At 36.6% G+C, this 18,171-nt stretch overlaps 1 protein-coding gene across 1 annotated transcript; it reads left to right on the forward strand.

Moving 5' to 3' along the window:
* The first annotated feature begins 241 nt into the window (after nt 1-241).
* Nucleotides 242-14,037, forward strand: ythdf3 (YTH N6-methyladenosine RNA binding protein F3). The gene is made up of 6 exons (XM_066720345.1): nt 242-343; nt 547-659; nt 1,127-1,151; nt 5,015-5,094; nt 6,093-7,766; nt 12,969-14,037. The coding sequence occupies exons 2-6, from the start codon at nt 636-638 to the stop codon at nt 12,990-12,992; spliced, it is 1,827 nt and encodes a 608-aa protein (XP_066576442.1). The 5' UTR covers nt 242-343; nt 547-635; the 3' UTR covers nt 12,993-14,037.
* Nucleotides 14,038-18,171: the final 4,134 nt, after the last annotated feature.

Here is an 18,171-nt window from a genome sequence, read left to right on the forward strand (position 1 = left end):
TCTTATTTGAAATAATTCTGGGAATATTAAAACAGCCTACCTATAGGCTTTATTCACTTTAAAATGACCTATCTATCCCATTTTCACATCTTATTTTGTTGTAAACCAAGATACACAATCCTGCCCACATTATAAGTAAGTTATATTATATCTGATGATCTGTATGGTTGTGATTAGGAAATTGCCCCCCCCCCCCAAATCCACACGACCACAAAGTCACAGATTTCTTTCACATGTGACGTCACGGGATGGGCGACGTCACCGGCGGAAGGTCACGAAGCTGCGGAGCGGAAGTGAGAGTGGGAGCCCGTCCGCCATTGTGGGAGCCAGAGATAGAGACCGAGTAAGTGAGATTTTATCAGGCGTCCGAAACAGTTGCACAGTGTGTGTGTGTGTGTGTGCGATTCGGAGAAAGACACCCCTCCCCTGCCTGACATCCCGAAATATTCATTATAAAACCACCATCGAGTGCTCTAACATCCAGCTCACACACTGGGGAGAGGAGAAAAAAAAACAAACCAAAAAAAACACCGCCTTTTAACACAGCTTGAATAACCAGAGAGAGAAAACAGCGGAGGAGCGGGGGGCGTCTGTGGACATTAACAGCGGCGGCAATCAGCTCTGGTTCCTGGAGGATGTCTGCGACCACTGTCGATCAGGTAGGGTGAGATCTAACGAAGCTCCTCCGCGATGGGAGCCCGCCAGCTCTGCCAGCTGCTTATTATAGCGTGGAGTCCGACTCTTGGGATGTATGCCGAGTAGGCCACACTGAGTCCCATTGGCCGTGCATCTCCAGCACAGGTCGTGTGCACAGTGCGGCAGAGGGGGGTTGTTAGTTGTGTGTAGTAAAGCGGGGTGTGCTTGACATCCTGGGAATGATGAGCAGCAGCCCGGTGTGAGATCCTGTTTTTAATGCATCGGTGCCCATGCCCAGATACAAACTGCAATGCCACCCTGGGCCGCTGCCGGAGAGTTTCCATCGCCAGCATTGAACTCGGCTGCGGCTGGATGCTACTGTATATGCATGTTTCCCTTTTCATGCACTGTATGAACTGATGATATGTTTCCCCCCCCCTCTCTCTCTCTATCTCTCTCCCCTGCACTCCTTTTCTTGATCTGAATCCAGAGACCTAAAGGACAAGGGAATAAAGGTAAGTTATATAATGGCTTTGTTGATGTATGTGAAGATGCTTTTCGGTTGTTGTGTACAGCTCTTATACAAGGGTTTCTCCGTGCCAGCTTCGGGTACTTATTGGAAACGAAGTGTGTTGCTCACATAATGACATCGGATTAGAAATGTAATGGATGGCATTGGTAAATCTCTACCTAGATCCTCCTACGTTGTCCGTGTTTGGTCGGTACTACGCTTTAACGACCGATAATTCATTTACAATAATGTCATACGGGCTGGATGCTGCTGAACATGCATCCATGCAACATGCACTCAAACAAACCCCTGCGTTTCACATAACAGCTTTTCATTGATTTTTTTTTTCGAGTCTGCATAGGCTTGATTTCACCTCAATCAAATGTAAAAACATGCAAAATGATCATCGGAAAAGTCTGTGACAATTAACTTTTTATAGTATTATAATTGTACATGCAGTCAGTGAATCAGTGCATGATTTATATAAAGTACATTTATAACCTGTCAGTGATGCAAGTTAAGCTTATTTTAATTTCAATTAAATGCACATCTGCAATGATACACACTTGACGTTTTTCTGCATTTTCACATTGTATGTTAAAATTAAAAATATGATGCCAACAAACCTTCCGAAATACCTCTCCAAAGGTATAAGCGCATTTTATATTGATCTGAAACAATTGTGTTGATTTTCCTTGCAGATATGAACTACAGTTGCAAAACAATGTATCAATATCAGGCTTTAATATTGAGCCCCGATAGTTTTATTGTTATTTCTTTTGCTACACTCTGTAATGTAGCAGAATGAAGCAGGAATGCAAATAAGTTACAATATTCCCTCAGTAAACCACCAAGTCTGGGACAGGCACGGAAATTGACATTGTAAAGTGGCAGCATTAAAAGTTTTTGAGAAGTCATACATTTTACAAGTTTGCATAAGACCATATTTGAATATTATTGTATTTCAATTAATTCATGATGCTCTTTAATCAATACATGGATTTTAAAATATGTATATGTAGTATATATTTGATGTAATATGTAAAGTAGTAATATTCCTTATATGTAGTACCTTTCATATGCTACACATTAAAACAAATCTGCCAGATTAAACATAGCAAAATACAAATTAACCATATGCTGCAGAATAAAATAGGCATATTTTATGTAGTGTTTTAAAGTCACCAGTCAAACACAACTCTGATTCAGAAGCCTTGTGAAAAATTTGTGTCTGAATACATTCTGCAGTGACTAACCTATTACATGGTGCTGTAGACTGGGGGTGCACAGCGATAGAGCAGGTTAGTGGGGTACAGTAATGTCTTGGTCACCGATGTAAGTCTGCCTAAATGCTATCTGACTCTGCTGTTCTCTAATCTTCTGTTTTGCTAATTTGTTTTGCACTGTGAATTACTTTTCTAAATTAATACTGGAGACTTAGAAGAAAAGTGTATTTATTTATATTTTTCAGATTTAGTCTGAATCTAAATCTGAACTAGTCTACAGTTTTCAAATATTCTTTGTTAATGTTGTCTGAAATGTGTTTAGATTTACATGTAACATTCCTGAGACCGGTAGTAGTAGCTAGTACAGTTACATGGGCAATCTTATTAGTTTAAATCAGCCTATATGATAATAAACTTGATTTTGTATTATATTTTGAAATGTATCGCTTTCCAACCCTACAGCAAGTATTTGTTGTCAAAGTTTATATATAAAATGTATCAAAATAAAGAAGGATCTGTAAAAAAAAAAAAAATACTGTGTAGTGCATTGGTTATATATTGCAGTTATGTAACCGAAAACACAAAATACAGCATGTAAAAATAATACAGTGGAACAAGTTGTAGCAATATAGCACATCTGGTACATCTTTTTACTCGTCAAGGTGAGTTTTATTTCTGTAAGATTATCCACAAGTTCAACATTTGTGATGGCTGAGATGTCTGAGAGTGTTCTCCCTTACCTATCCAAGTGGGCACCTTGGTTTTGTTATGCATTCACCAAGTGGGCACCTGGGTAGTGCCCAAGTGTGTAACGTCTTCTCTTATTAATGCCCCTGTGTGCTGGTGGTAGAAGAAAAAGTGATTGGCACTTGAACATGTGATTCACACCTCTCCTTTGATCCTAATAGTAGAGAGCCTGAGTCGGCTGCAACGCAAGCTCAGGGAGTGATTGGTGCCCCGCCCCCGCCATATTCTTATTTTTTTCAGATAAAGACACTGATAAACACAAGTTGTGGTAAAATCAGTTGTAATTAGTAATATATGACCTCCTCTCATTTGTAAACTTTATTATATGTTCAGTTATAATGTTGTAATAGGTTAAAGGATATATATCTACAATAAATACGAGCAAGGATGTTCTTTGGGGGCGAATATGCCAGGAAAGTAAATGTTTTAAGACCAAGTTGAAGTACAGAACCATTGATAGAAATGCAAAGAACTGCCCAGAGAGAAAGTAGAAAATTAAATCTCCAAAAGCTAAATTAGACAAGTTAGACAAGTTTTTCAATCTAAAAGAATCACCACCAGCCTTTATTGATCCACTGCTGGATGATTGCCTCCACAAGATGTTTCCTGCAAAGTTTATCATTTAGTCTTCCCATCTTCGGTGTCATCATCTTTGTGATCTTTTTTTCCATCTTTTTCAATCCATTTAATAGCTTCCTTTGTCCATTTTTCACCTGTTCTTCTAATATGTCCAGGCCATTGCCATTTTAACCTTTTCACTCTTTCAGTGATCTTTTCAGATCCATTCATTTATTTTTCTGTCTCTCCTTGTTATTCCAATCAGACATCTTTCCATGACACCCTTTGTGTCCACAGTTTCTGTATTATTCTTGCATTAAGTGACCAGGTTTCACAGCTATAAGTGAGTACTGGTAGGATGCACTGATCAAAAATGTTTCTCTTCAGTCAAGCGGCTAGATTTCCTTTCAACAATGTGCTGTTTCTTTCAAATAAATTCCATCCCACTTTTGATTTCTTCCATATGTTTATATTTACCATTTAAAGTGAGGTTACTTATATAAGATACAGATTCTGATCAGAGATTAGGCAATACAATTATAAGTAAGATCTATTTTTACAGTAAATTCAAAAGTACTTATGAGAGCACTTAGTGAGCAGTGTGTGAAATTTAAGAGGTTTTTTTTGGTTGGTCGACAACAGTCTTGAGCACAACCTTAAAATATACCAGCTAGAGGACCTGGAAGCAGTTAGTCACAAAGATTTGACTTGTACTTTCAGAGTGTAGTTCAGCAACAGACACTTACTAAGCAGAGGATATTATATATATTTTTTAAATACTAATTTCTTATTTATTATGGTAATTTAAAATTCATATTAAGGGAAAAGGAGAGGATCTTTAATCAGCTATGGGCACTATTTATTGGTCTTGTATATTTTTAGACTTAAAAAGGAATTAAAATAATCATATAGTATTGCTACAAAGTGCCTTTTGTCTGAAGGCAGCAATGTCTGTCTTTTAGGTATGTTTATCTATTTGAATTTTATATATAAAACTATAGGAGATGTTGGGGAATTAAAAAAAAATATGGACGAGGGATATAAAGAGCAAATGTACAATTTCTGAAAATAAAAATAAAACTCTTAACCAGTCTTTTCAAATGTTCAATTCACCATTCAGTATGTGCAGTGTATAAAATCATGATTCAAGAGTTGCACACTAAACATAGATTAAACATTTTATATATATTTATGTATAGCCTTGGGAAGACAATTGAAATAACTGAGATCTTTTTATTCTATGTATTAATACTAAACCATAGAAGCAGATATTTGTGTTAGATTTTGACTATTTTTTCATTTGATTATATGTAACATTTTATTTCTTTTATTATAGTACAAAACGGTTCAATGCATCAGAAAGATGCTGTAAATGATGATGACTTTGAGCCTTATCTAAGCAGCCAGACAAATCAGGTGAGTTGGATATATATATTTGAAAGCATTCTATTATACAAATGTTTGTGTTTTAAAAGAGGAGGCTGGTTTGGTATGATATTGTAAACACATGCTCCACAACACAGTTATAGTTACATACAAATTATTTAAAATGTTTGCAAGAAAAGCTTTGTGCACATATCCTCTTACTTAGTACAAAATGGAAGTCATGCATTTTATTTAATTAAATTGAATATACAGTGTTATATGACAGCCTTTTGTCTAAGAGTGTTAATATATACCACATAGAAAAACACATTCATCTATTGCAGAAATTCTGGAAAGTCATTTTTTTATTTTTTTTTGCAAGTGCAGACACTATACTTAGAGAAGAGTAAGAAGTAATTCATTTTAACTAGGGAATGGAAGAATGCATGACTTTCACTTATGAACTCTGTCATTTGTGACTATAGCCTTTGAAAGCCATGGGTTACAGTGCACTAAAAATGTTTCCTGCCATGTCCCATGTATATTGTCAAAAGAACAGTATGCTTTGGGTATTGGTTTGTGGTTTGGAAGATAAAGCTGGTGTAAATCCTATTAAAATGACCAACCATCTCCTTTACTAAAAAGTTCCAGTTATGTAACAGTGTTAAGCTTTTTAACACTTTAATTTTTGTGACGCTTAATGGTTATTTGTATCATTATTTACAACATGAAGCATGGCCATACATTAAAAATAAAATTGAATTATTGTTCAATATGCAATATTGAATTGTTTTAGAAGCATTTTTTCTGATGTCTTGACTGTAATCTGGAGTGGCCAGAAGGGCCAAGCTGTCAGTCCTCATTGTGATAATTAACATCATCATGCCACTGTTAGAATTGTTTTGAGTCGCTGTATATTTATTGAAACATTACAGTTTATAGAAAATCCTTAGTCTTCTAGGAAGTCATACCAATAAACATTTTTTTCTCCCTCCTTAATGTTACTTGTTACTTGCTGTAATCATTCCTCCTGCTTCTCCTTTGCACAGAGTAACAACTACCCACCAATGTCGGACCCCTACATGCCTAGTTATTATGCTCCTTCCATTGGATTCCCATATTCCCTTGGTGAAGCAGCCTGGTCCACAGCAGGAGACCCCCCTATGCCCTATTTGACTACGTATGGACAGATGAGCAATGGTGAACACCACTTCATCCCAGATGGAGTGTTCAGCCAGCCAGGAGCTTTGGGAAACACACCACCCTTCCTCAGCCAGCATGGCTTCAATTTCTTTCCTGGTAATGCAGACTTTTCCACCTGGGGTACGAGTGGTTCTCAGGGACAGTCAACGCAGAGCTCGGCCTACAGCAGCAGTTACGGTTATCCACCGAGCTCCTTGGGCCGAGCAATAGCCGATGGACAGGCAGGCTTTGGCAGTGATACTCAGCTCAGCAAAGTGCCAGGCCTCAGCAGTATTGAGCAAGGTATGGCCGGGCTCAAGCTTGGTGCTGACATGGCTGCTGTGACCAAAACAGTAGGCTCTGCCCTGGGAGGGGCAGCTGGCATGAGTAGCATGGCGGCTAATAATGTGCCACCTGTCAGCTCCTCTGCTCCCAAGCCTACGTCCTGGGCAGCCATTGCAAGGAAGCCTGCAAAACCCCAGCCCAAGCTTAAGCCTAAAGCTAACATGGGCATGGGTGGGGGGCCGGCTGTTCCCCCACCTCCTATAAAGCACAACATGAACATTGGCACTTGGGATGATAAAGGGTCTATTGGCAAGCCCCCCTTGGTGCAACAGGTGATGCCTCCCCAGCCACTTGTCCAGCAGCAGCTCTTGGCGCAACCCCAACCGCTGATGCAGAACCAGTTGCCTCCTCAGCCTCAGCATCAGCAGCTGCAGCTACAGTCGGCCCAGCCACCGCAGCAGCTGCCCCAAGGCCCCCCTCACCCCCATCAGCAGCACCCTCCTGCACTGCAACAGCCACAGCAGCAACAGCCCCCCCAACAACAGCCACCTCCCCAACAGCAGCCGCCACCACCTCAGAATCGATGGGTAGCCCCTCGCAACCGCGGTGCCAGCTTTAATCAGAACAGTGGTGCAGAGAACTATGGCATGGGCCCCGGGGCCCCGATCAGCGCTCCCCCTACCTCTGGGGAAGTGCACCCCGTGCTGGAGAAACTCAAGGCTCTGAACAACTACAATCCCAAAGACTTTGACTGGAACGTGAAGAACGGCCGGGTGTTCATCATTAAGAGTTACTCTGAGGATGACATCCACCGCTCCATCAAATACTCCATATGGTGCAGCACTGAGCATGGAAACAAGCGGCTGGACGCTGCCTTCCGCTCGCTCAACGCCAAGGGCCCGCTCTACCTGCTCTTCAGTGTCAATGGCAGTGGACATTTTTGCGGAGTGGCGGAGATGAAGTCAGTGGTGGACTATAATGCCTATGCTGGCGTATGGTCTCAGGACAAGTGGAAGGGCAAGTTTGAGGTGAAATGGATCTTTGTCAAGGACGTTCCCAACAACCAGCTGCGACACATTCGTTTAGAAAACAATGACAACAAACCGGTTACCAACTCCAGGGACACTCAGGAAGTGCCCCTAGAAAAGGCTAAGCAAGTGCTTAAAATTATTGCTACTTTCAAGCATACCACCTCAATCTTTGATGACTTTGCACATTATGAAAAGCGTCAGGAGGAGGAGGAAGCCATGCGTAGGGTAAGCGCTGAAAATAATCACAAAATAGCTGAAAGGAATTCCCAGTGTGCACCGTGGTGAATAACACAGGCTGTAACGGCTCCACCGGTAGAGCTAGATTACAAGGCTGATGATGTATTTAAATCATTTTGCAGCAATTGCTATTTTTGCTGTAATTCTTGGATGTAATGTGGTGCAGCTGCCGCCTAATCTAGTGTTAGATCTTTTCTCTCAATTAACTGATTGAACTAATTATTTATCCTAATTGAATGTTTAACTCTGTGTTTAAAAAAGACCTGCAAGACCTGCTGGACTGTGTCCCTCGGGGGCTGGAGTTGAGCACGCCTGTGTTAGATAATCTTATTTCTAATCTCACTGAAACATACTCAATCCAAGAAGCCAGTCTTTTTTTTTTTTTTTTTTTTTTTTCCATTTTTCTGTTTTTTTTTTTTTTTTTTTTTTCCGTCTTGTAGGACTAGCTTATGATAATATAGTGAATGGTGAAAGCATCTTTAAAAAATGTTTTAGTTCTACTTAATCGCAACATATACTACTGCCAAATTACCACTAACATCCCATACACTTTTTTTGTGTAATACTGTGGTCATTTTCCACAAAATAAATAAATATCCACGATTTCACAGTGTAGACCACTAAAGCCTTACAGTTTTCAATTTATCCATACACAAAATCTATTCAAAATTGCATGGTACTTAGCTTTAAAAACATAGTGACATTACTGCAAACCTAAATCAGGTTTTTAATGGTCCTTGTTAATGAGCACACGATATGTCAATTGTGAGGTTAGGGATGAATGCAGTATTTTTAAAGATAATTCACAAACCTGTAATACCGTTAAAGACAGTAGATCAGACCCTGCCACTCTCCAAAAAGGTGGTAGCATGACTTGTAGTACAGGGAAAAAACTGAGAAGGGGCTCCATATTATCAGTCATGCAATAGATCTAGTTATTCTAAGATCTGAGTTAGAACTAGTTAGTACTACTAAGATAATCACTTTATTATTTTATGTGTTTCTATTTGGTGTTATTAGACATTCATACCCCTGTATACGCTGCTACATAAATGAAATAATTGCTAAAATGTATGTGATTCTAGTAATTAAATTCTGTGTGTATGAAGAGTCAGATTTGTTTTGTTTTGTCCTAGCCTATTTGATACACAATCATGTGTGGTATGGGCAAGTCCCATTCATGAAGCAGTGATGGTACCTACACACAACAACCAATGAATCACTGGCAATCCACTGTTCTTCATGATATGTTATATACATGGGAAAATGACCTTGAACTGGCCATTTGCCTACAATTTCAGTTTATTGCAATTATGGCTCCTTCCTTGTATCTTACTGAAACACACTTGATCAAATATAATATCATGATGTGATTAAATAATTGCTTGCACACATTAGATGGTTTAAGATAGTGCTGTATTAGAACACTTCATTTCCCCCTGGTTTTGAAAAACAATCAAGAAAGAAAATGGAGAATGGAGAACAAAAGTTAATGGGCCCTGAACACTTCTGAACATTGCTTTTGATCGTGAATACATCTGGGAAAGTCCATTCAGTTGCCTTCAATATCCGTATGGTTTATGAGTAATTCTAAATAAACTACCATTACATAAAGTTTAAAATAGGATGTGATTGTTGCATTACAAAACTCACAATTTTCTTGCATAATGGAAGGAAATTATTATACTTTAAAATGGTTATTACATATTTTGAAATGTATGGTACAAATTGAAAGTTTATTCATTTACGTATATATTTTTATATGGAATAAAATCCTTAATTTGATCTGAAAACCTGTTTCATTGCCTTGAAATAATATAACTTAATTTAATTAAAACAATTTCCAGACGAAGCAGACAAAGTAGAATTTTGTTTTAATATGATTGGAAGAATGTTGTTTATATTCTGTATGCAGTTGGTCTGTTATAGGTCTTTTTTCTTTATACCTATTTCTGTGGAAACGTATATTTTCAGCCACTGCTGAAGTTAGAATAAAATTATGCACAAACAGATGGTATGAACACTACAGGCAAGGAGTGCTAAAGCACTGTTAAGTCTGTCCTAGACAACTACTTTAAGATGGAGATTTTAGTAACTACATTGTTTGGCTCTTTACTAATAACTAATAACTCACTCAATTCCGTGTAACGTTAATTGTCAACGAACCTCGAATTTAAGATATTACAGGAGGCCCTCTAAGCTGAATTGTTTTACAATATCGGTAGTAATGGCAAAACTTCATGTCTGTTACTATTAAAAAAATATACTGATATTATCATTAGTCTGCTAAAAAAAAATATATATACTGATAACTTGTGTTAGTGTCCATTTTGTCTTGGAGAAGCATAGACAATCATGCTGTGATTAATTGTCTTCTGTATTCCACACCAGGCCAGTGTTTATAGGTCACAGTGATTTGCTGTGCATTTTGGATTGACCCTTAACTGCATTTAAGAGCTGCAGTTCATATGTTATTCCTGAAATGCATTTTATTCTGCTGCTGTTGTGGCAAAACAATAGAAATGACCTCTTTGTCATATTGCACATGGATGGTTTTGAACCAGTATTAAAAATTAGGAAAATAAATTGACACAAACTCTGCTATCACATTTGTATTTAAGATTTTTTCAGCTGGTGTACCTTTTATAATAGTATGTTAAAACCAAGCCTGTTAGTTAAGAGGCAGAGTAATCATTGATATGAACTCATGTATTAACCATGAATACAGGGTTTCTGTGTTGTGCCATCATTAGACTACATCACATGAAGTATCGTGCTTTTGTTAATGAAGAACAAAATTACATTAACTGTTCACAATATCAACAAATGGATCATGGTCAAATATAACATCTCTGCAGGTGATGGCTTTTTAGATATTCATATTTTTACTTGTAATACATTACATTATCTCTTCATAATTAAACCTACGGTATACAAGTTAGCTTTCCTTTCTGCTGAAGTAAGGGAAGACCTGCATATGTTTGTTTGAAGTTGCTAAATCTGGTTTAATTTAATCAGACTTTCACAGCCTTTTCATGTATTATGGGGATTCAGATGTACTGGGCTGAGGAAATGCAGAAATGTCTTATTTGGGGAAGAAAAACATAAACCTTGTATTTTATGAAATCACATGTTCTGTGTGAACACAAAACAATGTAATGCAAGCAAGTTAAAATGTTTTTATACACTCTTGATTAATAAAGCTATTGCAGAAGACATTTTTCAAAATACTGCTTAGCATATTGTATATAGTGCAAACAAAGGCCCTCGTCTTTTTGACCTGACCTTGTTTATATGCGGTTTGCTGCAAGCACATAAATATTTTAAATCCATGTAGTTCTGACACCTGCAGGATAATGGATCGCTCTGAAAGCCAATAGGAATGTCAATCAACACATGCTTTTACTCTCTGCTCTTTGACAGCGCCCCTTGAGTTCACAGACACCTCGAAACATACATTTCCATTTGGTGTTTGGAAAAGATGTCCTTTAAACATTATATCTTGATTTGAGAAATGTCAAAATTTGTGTTAAGCCAAAACCTAGTTAAAATGTTAAGACCCTGCTAAAGTACATCATACCTGACCCTACCAGGCTTGCAATTAAATTATTAGAAAGTGAGGATTAATGTGCTGCTATTGTCCGCATGAGCACTATCTTACAGCCAGTGAGGAGTCTGACATTTAAAGTAATTAAATATTGGTGGTAAAGGTGGAAGATTTAGGCTTACAAAATATATTGATTTGAAATAGATTTTTTTTTTTTACAGCACTTGTCTACTTCATTCGTGCACTGTTATCTCTATACCTTTATACTACAGAATTATGTTGGAGAAAAAAAATATATATATACGGAATTGTTTTCCCCCTAGTTACGTGTTCCCTTTTCAGTGGATCAGCCTATACAAATCTGGGTGGGAGAATAAAATTGATTTTGGACCAGTATGTGCAATGAGGTGTTACTCTGCTGCCCATTGTACTGTGATTTATGAACTGAGCTTTAAAATGTGCTTCCACAGTTATTTATTTATTTATTTATTTATTTATTTGAAAGTATTAAGAAATGAGCAACAAGGGAAAACTATTTGCACAATCTTGTAAATAATGTTACTAAAAACAAAGCAGACCAGACATTAACAATATAAAAAAAATCTAATTTTGCAGAATCCACAAAATTCACCTGATATTCCAACACAGAAAAAAAGTTTGAGTAGCAAAACTTAAAATCTCTCAATCTTCCTTTCTAAAGACATTTCTTGATTCAAGGTGGAGAACAGCCTTGTTAACATTCTTGTAATCTGTTGCAAACTTTCTCCTAACTATTCACTTATGCTTCCTACCAGAAAACAATGATGTATAATGTGCAACACAATATTTTGACTGAACAATTTAAATAATTTTAATTTGTTTCATACACTGTGAAAAAAGGTCTAGGCCTACATATAAAAAGTGTTCCATTGCTTCATTATTTGCTGCAAACATGAGGTGAGAACTGATCCACTCTTTTCATGTCCATAGGCTATATTCAAAATGTTTGTGTAATCAAGTGCACATTTGTGTAATTATGTAATTGCTCTTTGACGTTTATTTAGTTCTGTCGTTAAGAGGCGGTGTTGCATCTGATTGTATTCTCAGTCTCCTCACTGTCTGTGCAGATGACTTCGTGCAGCCTGTGTGTATTGCTGCTCTGCCTTTGTGCTTCTTCATTGGCTGGCTTTGTCCGTGATAGAAATGTAATGTCCAATTTAATTACACCTTAAATGCTGCTTGTCATACTTTATAATAATCAGCGATGTATGTTATTGAAGTGATTCCAGAAAGCATAAAATAGGAGGCCTGTTCACAAAACCCTGACCTCGCTTACAATCTCATCTAAGACTTACTTTTATGAAGCAGTTGAGAGTACAGGTATTTCTTCCTTATTAGTTTCATACATTTATTATTTCTGGAATGAGACGTACTTCAGTGTAAAGTGTTTGATACTGAGAAGAAAGGTAAATGAGAACATGCACAATATATAAAAACCTTGCACAACATTTTAAGGGAGAAATATCTAAGTTATAACCATTCAATACTGTATAAAACAAATAGTATGTTTTGCTGGTTTATTTTTGTAAAAGTTCTACATTACAAAACTGTACAAGCACATTATTTAAAATGTATAATCTTAAATTATTTTTTTTACTTTGCAGGAGAGGAATAGAAACAAACAGTAACCTTATGGCGATATCCCTGCTAGAACTGCAACACTAATGATGTAGACCCTTAAATAATTGCCTAACTTCAGAGGAAGAATGGGTTTGAAACATTTTCTGCTGAAGATGAGATCTCTGAACACTTAACACAACAGTGGACTCTATCAGTTTTTGGTGCATCTGCCCTTATACTCCTGTCTCACAACAGAAAAAGAGAAAAACACACTTGAACTGTATCTTTGTTAAGCACTTTCAGTCCTTCTAAAGCTTCTACCAATATCTGCTGTCCTCTGCATCGCATCCTAGTAAAGAGGAGACCTGGTTTTAACTTTCTTTGGAATTTTGTTTGTTACTAACGAATTAACCAGTGTAGTTGGTTCCAATGATACAAGGTTTCATAATGCATTTGTTTGTGTTTTATTTGGATAATTGTAATGCTTTCAGAAGAGATTGATAGATATATACATATATAGATAGATATATATGTAGGTTTGTGTGTGTGTGTGTGTATATATATTACACACACACGTACATATATATAGTGTGTGTGTGTGTATATATATATATATATTTATGTATATGTGTATATATAAACATAAATCTGCAAATCTTCATTAAGCTGCCCAACTCTTCAATGAAAATTATGATAACAGGCAAACTAGTTATTTTGCCAAATGAAACCCAACCAGGAATAATCACGTGGTTTGTTAAAACCTGACCTTTCCCTTGTTTCATCATCTGTTTTGTGTACTAAAAGAACATATTATGCAGCTTGGTGAGTGTCACCGGTTAATGCACATATTTGTTTTTCCTGTAATGATGTAATATGAAAGTGCATTTGTCTAAGGAGAAATTTGTTTGATGCTACCAGTGATCAAACTGTCCTGAACTTTGAAGTTAACGTACCTCAGTCTAAATCAGACTTTTTAAGACCTCTGTAACTGCATTTACAATGTAACTTCCTAGCTCTGGGGGTTTGCCCAAAGGCAGATGACTGTCAAGGAAGTGACAATTTTCTCCTCTAGGTGATTCACTAGCTAAATAAACATAATACTTGTTTAGCGAACACATGCTTTGAGTTTTTACTTCTTGTGGAGTTTCTTGCCTTATTTTTGTTATGGTCTCAATAAGTAAATTAACAAAATTAGTTTGTAAATGTATCTTCAGCCAGATAGTTCCTTTATCTTCTGAAAATGTAATGTTTTGTGTTGTTACGATGAATGACCAAAACTGATGAAACTCAGAAGTGCTGAAGACTGAAACTATTTCACCACGTGTAGCAGTGAGAAAACACTTTTGCTTTGGAGTTTTTTTTATTTGTTTTCGAACTTTTGAATTTTCACTTCATTTATTGAACTATTAACTATTTATCTTTGGTTGTCTTGTTGTAAATCTTCAGTACAGCATGAATGGTTTGAGTTTTGTTTTTAAATCATTGATTTATTGTCCCCCCCATATATACCTTATTAGTATTATTATTTATTTCTTAGCAGACGCCCTTGTCCAGGCCGACTTACAAAATAAGAGCAATTATTTATAGACTAACTTATATAAGATATGTTATCTATTAAACCGGTTGCAACATGCTATAGTCAATATATCTGTTGATTTTAAAGTTTTGTTTAAGGGTGGTATTCATGTTTGAATGTACTCTCAGCTTTGACCTGTAACTGGTGGTTCACAACGCACTGACAAGTTCAAATGTCTGTTTTAAAACGGTTTGCATGAGAAGAATACCCAGAGAACACTGACTCCAAGTTCATGAACTCTGTTATTAATTCTTTAAATACTTAATTATTATTATGTATGTAATTATTTATTATCACATACTGTCAATATCAGGTTATTTTAAAATACAGTGCTCATGGGTGGTTGTGTTCACTGAATTAAAGAAGTGGAATTACACTGCTGCTTTCAGTTATAGCTGTGACTGGTCAGACTGTTTGATTAAAATAATATATATATATATATATATATATATATATATTATCCCCCCAAGGTAAAATAATGAATCCATACCTTGTTTGTGCATAGTTATGTGCAAAGTGATTAGATATCAGTGCTCGTTTGGTGTCCATTAATAAATAAGTGATCCAAGGATCCTATCCAGTCTATTTTTAAATGTTGCCAAATTTTCAGCTTCAACCACATCGCTGGGTAGTTTATTCCAGATTGTGACTCTCTGTGTGAAGAAGTGTCTCCTGTTTTCTGTCTTGAATGCCTTGAAGCCCAATTTCCATTTGTGTCCCCGGGTGCGTGTGTCCCTGCTGATCTGGAAAAGCTCCTCTGGTTTGATGTGGTCGATGCCTTTCATGATTTTAAAGACTTGGATCAAGTCCCCACGTAGTCTCCTCTGTTCCAGGGTGAAAAAGGTTCAGTTCCTCAGTCTCTCAGTAGGATATTCCCTTCAGACCTGGAATAAGTCTGGTTGCTCTCCTCTGAACTGCCTCTAGAGCAGCGATATCCTTCTTGAAGTTTGACAAGTTTGCTAACTATCCCAGAGTCCAGATCATTAATATAGATTTGAAAAAGCAAAGGCCCTCGTACTGATCCCTGTGGAACTCCACTAACAACCTTCTGGCTAGTGGTGCTTATCCTTAGTACTGCTGACCGTTAGGAAATTCTGTATGAACTTACAATCTTACTATGCAGACTGACCACATGCTTCGTAGAGGCTACTCCTGCCAGTCCATGTCCGAGCCAAGAACCTGATTAAAAATAGATTTGGCAATAGTTTTGGCAAGAACATTTAAAATGATATGACTGTGTTTTGTGTTTCAGTTTAGTATAATTTCATTACTGGTAGCAAACCAGAATGGTCACTGAGATCCAAAGCACAGTACAAAGTGCAAAAATTGAAAAAAATCGGAAAACACTAACAATTAACACAGTGCAGTGTCCAGTGGTCAACCCTGCTTGACCTGCTGTTGTACACATTTTTTAGAGCTTCAACCAGTCATTTTCAAACGTCTTTGCTAAGGGAGCTGCTTTCCTGCTAAGCTGTTGGTTATTGCCTTCTTTCTTTGAAAGGATTGCTTACATAATATAAATCTTTTCATATACATATAGAGAAGTTAATTGAAATCCAGAAAATGATGTAATGTAGCTCTAATGCAAAATACAATCAATACATTCTTAGTCATTCAGTCGAAGAAAACCTTGATTTTTTTACCTCGCATGATAAAACCAAAAGCTGTGATATTAAATTGTTTAAATATATGTTGTATTCAAAGTCTTTCAGTGAGGACATTATTTGATATAATTTTATAATCAATGTATGATAAATACTGTCTATGTCAGGAATAGATAACTAACTACCCTGCTCGTAATATTCTTCCTGTGATTAAGTTTCCTGTACTAGTGAGATGTTTTTATACATCAAATAATTTTCGTAAATGTAATAATTTGTGTTTAATACAGTTCCTGATATTGTCGGCATCAATGCCCCATCTGAGTGATAAAAGTAAGAATCCTACTTGCGCCTGCTACAGGGGAAAGGCCTCTGATGGGTCATGTTTCACAGAATGTGAAGATTAGTATTTTATATTTCACTAATTTGGGAATTCCCTTGATTTACATATACTGTACATTGAACTTCATCCTTGTGATTGCAGGGATAGATATAAAATACTTTATCTTTATTGTCTCTTGGGTATGTCAAATCTAATGAAGTAATGTGTTTGGTAATTGTGGCAAGTGGATGGAAAAGCCTCCTTGGTGGATTCAATCAAATTAAAAATCATTCAATATTGTTTCAGTTGCTTGTAAATGGGCACCTGGGCAATGTTTGTGTTGCATTATGATAACTGGCCACCAGAGAGCACTGTTGTCTTTAATATCGTTTTCTAACTTAAACACGAATAATTTAAACACTAATTGACATATAATAGATTTAAACTAATATCACTACCTAATCAGAGTGGTGAGTGCTATATTACAATTTAATCAAATGATATCGTAAGCTAAACCAATTTTGTTTTTGTTTTTTTTGTTTCGTTATTCATTAAAGTGTTTAACATGATAACCCATTTGAAAGTAACAGTTGCATTCATATTCTCCTGTAAAATAAACAATTTACACTATTTTTTTTAAGTCAAACTCAGGAAATGACAGATAATTATGGCATTACCGGTCTGTGAGGAAACCTAGATACAGCTCTATCAATGTATATAGCTAAACTGCGGGACCGAGGCCAGAGCAGGGCATTGTTGATAACTATGTCTTGAGACAACTAAAACTTGCGGATGCCATGTTTATGAATAACTCTACCAACATGAAAACCATATTAGAATTCCACGGGAAACAGACTGAAAGATTTACAGCTTTTACATTAACTAAGTGCAAAACCATTGTCTGCAGAATACATTTAAAGGACTGAGATTTGTCTCCTTCCTCAGACATACCAGGAGGACTGATGTCTTCCCTAAAAACATAAAAACAAACTGATGTTTACTATAATGGGAATTCAAATTGGGGATAAAAGTACAATTTAGATGAAATTACAAGTGATATTTCTAAAGGGACAGATATTGTGCAATGCAATGTATGTAATGCATTTCACTTATTTATGTGCATGGGTTCTGATTCTACAGACTAGATCATTGTATTAATTTATTATGAATCTGCCCATAGTGTGAAATGTGTTTTATTGAGACTTACTATTGAGCATTAGATGTTCATAAATTACACCATACATGTTGTACTTTTATACGGATTTAGAAAGCATATGTTTATGGTGGATGTTTAAGAGTAGTGAAACCCACAGCCTAAGTGAGCTGGACTTAAATAAAATCTGAATTGAAGACAAAAAATAATGTATATGCAGAGAAAGACTGCTCATCAGGCTGATAGTGTGTACCTGAGAGTAATCATCTTCAATTAAACGTATGTTTCTTGTTAACTGCCTAATCAACTCATTATAGAGACACTGTTTTTTTGTGATCGTGTATTGGGATTCACTTCCACATAAAAAAGTATGTATTATGGATATATAAAGTTCACTCAGGATTGAAATTCTTCTGATTATATTATTATATCTAGACCATTTGTCCCATTAGGGCTAATAATAAAGTTCTCATCCATGGAAATTAGCCTGCCTTCTGGTAAAGTTGCTGAGGATATATAGACATTTTGACAACCCAGGTTAATCTCATTACAGAGTATGGATTTTAAATGAGACACTCCGAGCTTTGTCCACGGA

This window comes from Amia ocellicauda, chromosome 2 (assembly GCF_036373705.1).
Source record: "Amia ocellicauda isolate fAmiCal2 chromosome 2, fAmiCal2.hap1, whole genome shotgun sequence".
NCBI lineage: Eukaryota > Metazoa > Chordata > Actinopteri > Amiiformes > Amiidae > Amia > Amia ocellicauda.

Bases quoted from the DNA above. Each gene is read 5' to 3' on its own strand.
- ythdf3 (XM_066720345.1), top strand. From the start codon at position 636: ATGTCTGCGACCACTGTCGATCAG. The intron at 1,152-5,014 runs GTAAGTTATATA...CTTTTATTATAG, and splicing joins TAAAGGACAAGGGAATAAAG to TACAAAACGGTTCAATGCAT. The intron at 5,095-6,092 runs GTGAGTTGGATA...TCCTTTGCACAG, and splicing joins TAAGCAGCCAGACAAATCAG to AGTAACAACTACCCACCAAT.